Source organism: Octodon degus, unplaced genomic scaffold (genome assembly GCF_000260255.1).
Source record: "Octodon degus isolate 3935 unplaced genomic scaffold, OctDeg1.0 scaffold00067, whole genome shotgun sequence".
NCBI classification, from domain to species: domain Eukaryota; kingdom Metazoa; phylum Chordata; class Mammalia; order Rodentia; family Octodontidae; genus Octodon; species Octodon degus.
This window is the reverse complement of record NW_004524643.1, coordinates 2,087,237-2,094,252: the sequence shown is the minus strand read 5'-3', so window position 1 is coordinate 2,094,252 and position 7,016 is coordinate 2,087,237. Positions and strand designations below refer to the sequence as shown.

Here is a 7,016-nt window from a genome sequence, read left to right as displayed (position 1 = left end):
CAGGCATGCTGCACCACGCCTGGCTCTAAACCCATTTCTGCCACACTGCAACCTTCACTGGTTGTAGATTCAGCCTGAGCCTTTATTTTCTGAAATTTTATGCTCAGGTTTTAGGTTAGTCCTCAAATCAAGCATTCCGTATTCCCTTCAGATTCGACAGCAGCTTGAGAACTCGCTAGCTACAACTAAAGGAGTGAATCCTCAGCCGCAAAATGCAACCCTTCCAAGGCACTTCCGGGCCTCGCGTTGCCTACGGACTTTGAAGTCTTCGGAAACGCACTTCCGGATGCTTAAAACAGAACTGAAGGCTTCGGCGCGCGAGCTGCAACCGGGTGACTCGACTCATCGACTGCGCATGCGTCCCGCAGAAGCGAGGCGGCGGGCTTCTGGGCAGGTGGGCGGGACTCTGGCTGGGTGGGCGGGGCCTTTGGCTAGTACCGCTGTGACTGGGCGGGAGCGAGCGCGCGAGGCGCAGGGCGGGGCCTCGTCTGAGTGGGCGCTGCGGGCTTCTGTGGCGTGTCACTGTGCTCGCGGGCCGAGGTCGCCTCAGGTGAGGAGGTCGTGCCGGAAGTCGCTCTGGCTCGACGCCTGGGTGACGTGAGGAGTCTTTGCCTGGCTTTGTTGTCAAGGGGCCGCGGCATCACCCAGCCCTCTCCCCCTTCCCTTGCAGCAGCCATGGCGAAAGGCAGAGCCGCCGAGCGCTCTCAGACCAGCGCCCTCCACGCGAACGCAGTGAGGGACGGGACGGCGGGGACGCGGGGGCCCGCGGCGCCGGGCAGCGGAGCCCACCTGAAGGGTGAGTGTGCTCGCAGGGCGCCGGGGGGAAGGGACGCCGACGGGTCTCGGGGTTGCGGGGAGGGAGGGGCCCGCTGGCGTGGCCGCGAGCGAGGCGGTGGGGTCCTCGGCTAGATCGGCGGCAAATGTGTTTAAGACTGAATTCAGTTAAAAGAAATGACAAAGATTGTAGGGTCGATAACGCAGCTAGACAGATCAGGAAGGAACAGCATTCGTTGCGTTGTTACAGCGAAGGAACCGAGGCCCCGGGTAAGGTACCGCGTGTGTATTGTCACCGAGCCAGTAAGGTAGTTAAGAGCAAGGTCTTGACCTAACAGGTAATAGGGAGCACCTGGATTTGAGTCCCATTTTTATCTTTTACTTGGAAGCTTGGACTTGTTAACTTTCAAACGCTCAGTGTCTGAATTGAAAAGTGGGGATAATACTGTCTGGTTAACCCGCTGATGCTTGGGCCAAATGAAATAATTCATGTTAACAATGACTTATATATGTTTTTGTACGGTACTCGAACTCAGAGCCTTGCACTGTGCCGCTAAACTGTATTCCTGGCCCCTAAATTAATGATGTATTTGTTACAGGGTCTCACTGCGCAGCTGGTACTGTGGTGATCCTCCTGTTTTTAACCTCCCCAGCGCTGGGATTACAAGCGTGGGTTACCATGCCTGGTCTTGGTGGCCCGCTCAGCGCTCCCAGGGTTTGGGGCCAGAGCGACATGTGGTGCTTGCTTAAGCAGTCATTTAGTCTGCTGAGCGAGCTATCTTCTGCTGAGCTATCTCGCTGTCCTTCCCTAAACAGTGTTTTAATGGAAAAAGTATACTTAGAAACCAAATGCTTTGATTACATCTTGGCATAAGATTTTTTTTTTTTTTTTTTTGGCAGAACCGGGGATTGAATTTAGCCCTTGCACTTGCCAGGGAAGTGCTTATTCCACTGAGCCATCTCCCCGGCCCTTACATCTTGGCATAAGATTGCTTAATGGTTTATAGTAGTGGAAGTGATTGAGGTCTCAGTGTTTTTTTGGTTTTATTTTTTGTCTGTTTTATACAGGGTTTCACTGTTTAGGCTAGCTTTCAACTCAAGGCAGTCCTACTGCCTCAGACTCCTGAGTGAAGAGATTACAGGTATGCGACAGCACATCTGGCAAGCTCTTAGTGCTTTTATTTTTTATTTTTTTGAGACAGGGACTTGCCATGCAGTTCACGCTGAGGAGTCCAGGGTGTAGTTTTCAATTTAGAGGACTTAATTTAGGGCAGATGGTGACTCACTTTGTAGTCCAAGTTGATTTGGAATTCTCAAGGATCCTCCTGTCTCAGCCTCCCCAGCGCTGGATTATAGGCATGGGCCACCATACTCAGTTTCCGGGACTTGCTCAGCTCTGGGGGCTGGCATGGCATGCAACACCAGGTATCAAACTCAAGTCCTTGAGCTTGCCAGGCAGGTGCTTAGCCCGCTGAGCTATCTCCCTGGCCCCAACTCTTTTAAGTTTTTTAAAGCTCATAAAGAAACTATCTGACCGAGTGTGTCAGCACAAGTCTCTAATCCCAGAACTCTGGAGGCTGAGGCAGGATTGCCATGAGTAATTGGAGACCAGCCTAGGTTACATAGTGAGTTCAAAGTCAGCCTGATCTATCTAGTGTATCCCTGTCTCAAAAAACAACCGCCCTCAAGGAAAAAATCTTAGAGCCCAGTTTGGTGCCACACACTTGTAATCCCAGCACTTGGGAGGCTGAGGCAGAAGGAACACTGTGAATTCGAGGTGATCCTGAACTACAGAGTGAGAACCTGTGATAAAAAACCCTAAAGCCAGAAAACAACAAAAATCCTTAGAAATAAATTGTTGCTATAGCATAAATCTGCCCTAAATTATGTCCTCTCAATTGAAAACTACTTCTGAGAGTGACAATAATCTAAGGTTTGGGTTTTCTGAAAAAGTTTTCCAAGTAGGGCAATTTTAAAAGTTTGTCATTTGGCTTGAGTTAGTAGTCAATTATTTATTTTTTTAAACTTTAACTCAGAAAATCAAACCTTGAAACTCCAAAAGTGCCTTTTATCATGATTTACTTTATTAATAGAATAGCACAGTCAACACATTTATTCTTTTTTATGTGTGTTGAGTTTGGGGATTGAACCTGGGCCTTTGCACTGAGCTGTATCCTCAACCTTTTCCTGATCTGAAGATTTTTTTTTTTTTTAAGTTTTTTATTAGTACATGTTTGCAACACATAGTAATTACATTCATCTTAGGAAAGTGGCACATATACATATTACATCTTAAGCATTTTTAAGTACCTTGCCTATCTACCCTTTAACAAATACTTTTAAAAACTTTTTGGAAAAAGTCTTGCTCAGTTACAGTTGCTGGAACTGGGCTTGAGCTTGCAGTCCTCTTGCCTCAAGCTCCCAGAGTGCTGTGATTGCAGTCATGTGTTAGCATGCCCAGCTCACACTTAACTTTTTATGCTGCTGTCAGATGACTTCTGCAGGACACGCATCTGGGAGGTGTGAAGGCTTGTCTTGGAGAAATAAGGTTTGAGTAAGTGGGAGAGAAGGAGTTGCTAGACTAGGGGAAGCAGTAAACGTATAGTGTGACCTTTTTGAGTGTGTTGGTAAAGAGATTAATTTGTCATGAATGAAGAGTTTCTTTTGGGTGGCAGACCTATTCTTTTCTTTTTTTTTTGTTTTGGTGGAACCTGGGAATGAACTCAGGCACTTGCGCTTGCCAGAGAAGCGCTTTTTCTACTGAGTCATCTCCCTGGCCCCCAGACCTATGCTGATGGCATTAAATTATATTAAGGTAGGGGGCTTTTTGATCCAGTCTGCTGATTAGTGATTACTCCTTTTTTACTCCCCTCTTTGCTTTCTCTAACTAAATGTTAAAAATTCTAAGCCAGTCGTGGTGGCACATGCCTGGAATCCCAGCATTCAGGGGGCAGGAGGATTGTTGTGAGTGCAAGGCCACCCTGGGCTACAAAGTGAGCTCAAGGTTAGCCTGAACTACACAGCAAGACCCTGTCTCAAAAGGACAAAAAAGAAAAGAAAGAAAAGAAGTTCTGTATAGCCAGGTGTGATGTTGCATACTATAATCGCAGTACTCCTGGAGTGCTGAGGTAGGCTACTTGACTTTTGAGGCCATCCTGTGCTACATAGTGAGTTCAAGGCTAGTCAGACTGCATAGTGAAACTGTGTTTCCCCACCCCCAAAGAAATAGTATACAGGGCCCAGATATAGCTCAAAGATAAAACACTTGTTGAACATGTAGGTTCAGTTATTATTTTTTTAATTTTAATTTTTGATTAGTACATGTTTGCAGTATGTAATGATTATATTCATTATGGGGAGTTGGTATACTGCTCCCTCAACTGTTTTCTTCCTTTTTTTCTTTTTAAAAGTTTTTGTGGCTCTGGAGATCAAATCCAGGGTCTTATATATGACAGGCAAGCACTCTATCATTGAACTACATCTCTAGCCCCTCAATTATTTCTTGATATATTTTTCATTTTTCATATTTTTTTCTTTTTTCATTTATGTAGATTTTGTATGTAGCAGATCAAAATGTACATGATTTTTTTTTTTTTTTTTCCTGGAACTGGGGATTGAACTCAGGCCCTTGTGCTTGCCAGGGAAGCGCTTATTCTACTGAGCCATCTCCCCGGCCCGCAGATCACAATGTAAAATAAATGTTCTTTATAGTGGAACAGAAAAATTTAAGAAACATTCTTTTTGTTTATCATTCCTTTATTTATTGGTGGTACTGGGAATCAAACCCAATGGTACCTTAACCACTGAGTTACCAGTTTTTTCTTTTGAGATAGAGTCTTGATATAATTTACCCAGGCTGGCTTCCGATTTGCAGTCCTCTTGTCTCAGCCTATTGAATAACTAGGGTTGTAGGCTTATACTATCACGCCTAGCTATCAGGAAGCACTTTCTTGAAGTTGCTTTTACTGCTTTTAAAAGGCCACATTGTTCAAACTGAAATAATAAAATTTGTCTTAGATTTCTGTTCTGGATCCTGCCTTGCTACTTTACTTCATTAAGTAACTCCTTAAGCATTCACAGTGAGCATAGTGCTTGCTGGCTTAGAGGAAGAAGAAAGCTCTGAGTACAGAGAAAGAGATATAAGTAAAATTTGCAGTGGAACCTTAAGTTAGCCAAGGTATTAGTATGATTTGTTGATGCCAGTCTCAACACAATTTCTTTCTTTCTTTTTTCTTTTTTCTTTTTGCAGAACCAGGGATTGAACTCAAGACAAATTTTATGTATTAGGCTTTTTTTTTTTTTTTTTTTTTTTTTTTATTTTAGTACATAGTGCATACAAAACTCAATTGAAAAGGAATTGCTGAGGGGCCGGGGAAATAGCTCAGTTGAATAAGCGCTTGCCTGGCAAGCGCAAGGGTGTGAGTTCAATCCCCGGCTCCACAAAAAAAAAAAAAAAAAAAAAAAAAAAAAAAAAAAAAAAAAAAAAAAAGAAAAAGAAAAAGAAAAGGAATTGCTGAAAGAGAAATTGTTCATGTAACTTAAAAATCAGTAAAGTAGGAACTAGTGGTATCAGGCTGGTATCAGTGGGCTCAGTGCTGTCTCAGCATCAGGTTTTTTTCATATCTTGGTTTGCTTACTTGATGTCAGCTTTACTGTAAGTTTAGTTCTTCTTGAATTCCACGCAAACTAAGTGCTTTCTTGTTCTAAGAATCTTCGTCCTAGGACATTCATTATAGGGAGTTGATATAACTAGAACAGGGATGGACAACCCTTTTAGAGCTTTCTGTGATACAACCATGCCATAGGTTCGTTACTGCTGTTCTTGAGTTACCAAAGTCTCCATATTCACTGATTGGATTGCCTTACATCAAGTGATCATCTCTGAACTTTTCACTGTTGTCAGATAGCGAGAAAAACCTAATTGGCTGGTTCTGAGTCATGTTACATACCCAGAAAAGGAACTGGGAATGGGCTCAGTTTTCCCAATGGTATAAGTCAGTCATGATTTTCCTCTGTCTTGATGTATAAATAAAGAAAACGAACCTTCTGTGATGAAATATCTAGGGTAGTGAATTTATTAAGAGAAAATTTAGGTGCAATTTTGCAGGTTCAAGGGAATGAAACCTCATTGGTCCTCTGGTGAGGCCCTGATGAAGGATGTGAATGTCAGTGCTGTGTGGCAGAAGTCACATCTTGAGTCAGGAAGCAGTTAGGACTAAGTGGGGCCAAAATCAGGCTTTCATGCCAACTCTGGCAAGAATTATCAAGGAGACCCATTGAGCTACTTTTGGAGGACAGACCTCCAATGACCTATTAGGTGCCACCTCTCTGAGGTTGACTAGTTACCCAGGTGTTTAGTCACAGTGAATCCTGAGGGACACTCAGCTGTACCTAAAACATATCTGATAGGTAGAAGGAAAGAATAGAATTTAGGGCTGGTGAGACAGCTCAGCAGACTAAGTACCTGCTTAAGCAAGCACAGGGACCAGGGTTCCAACTCTGGCACCCCAGGCCCTGCCAGCCCCACCCTCAGGTGTGCTGAGCTGGCCACTGAGACTTTTTGTGGTAGTGCACACCTGTAATCCCAGGGCTGGGGAGGCTGAAAACAGGATCACCATGAGTCTGAGCTGAGTAGTGACACCCTGTACCAAATACATTAAAATAGATAAAAGAATAGATTTTAAGGTGCTAGGGAGATGGCTCAGTGGAATAAGTGCGTCCCTGGCAAGCGCAATGGCCTGAGTTCTTTTTTTTTTAAAATTGGCAGATGATCCCCCCCCTCCCCCCCCGGAACCGGGGATTGAACTCAGGCCCTTGCGCTTGCCAGGCAAGTGCTTATTCTACTGAGCTATCTCCCCAGCTAGGGCCTGAGTTCAATCCCCAGTTCCGCCAAAAAAAAAAAAGAATAGATTTTATCAAAGGTGCTGACTCAGATGATATCAGGCTGCATATAGAAGGAAAAGAAATGAATTGAATATTAGAATTTAAAAAGTCCATGGTTGCTGGATGTGGTGGCATGTTCCTCCTGTATGTAATCCCAGAACTCAGGAGGCAGAGGCAGGATTGTTGTGAGTTCGAGGTCAGCCTGAGCTACAAAGTAAGTTCAAGTCCAGCTTGAACTGCATAATGAAACTCTGTTTCAAAAAAGACAAAAAAAAAGTCCAAGGTACAGCAGTTCCAGGCAATTTGAGAACTTAATGTACATGTAGCCTTAGAAGTGGGTGGCTAAATTTGAACAGAAA

The 7,016-nt window shown here is 44.2% G+C and overlaps 1 protein-coding gene across 4 annotated transcripts in view; it reads left to right on the top strand.

The window, feature by feature from the left end:
• Positions 1–467: 467 nt before the first annotated feature.
• The window catches only part of Tmem41b (transmembrane protein 41B), a 25,547-nt gene continuing 18,998 nt past the window's right edge, over positions 468–7,016 (top strand). Inside the window, exons 1-2 of one of the 4 annotated variants that reach the window (XM_023719259.1) lie at positions 468–550; positions 674–796. In XM_023719259.1, coding sequence (XP_023575027.1) covers positions 676–796 — 121 coding nt within the window. In that variant the 5' untranslated portion in view covers positions 468–550; positions 674–675. The other 3 variants (XM_023719257.1, XM_023719258.1, XM_004634865.3) reach the window with 3 other exon arrangements.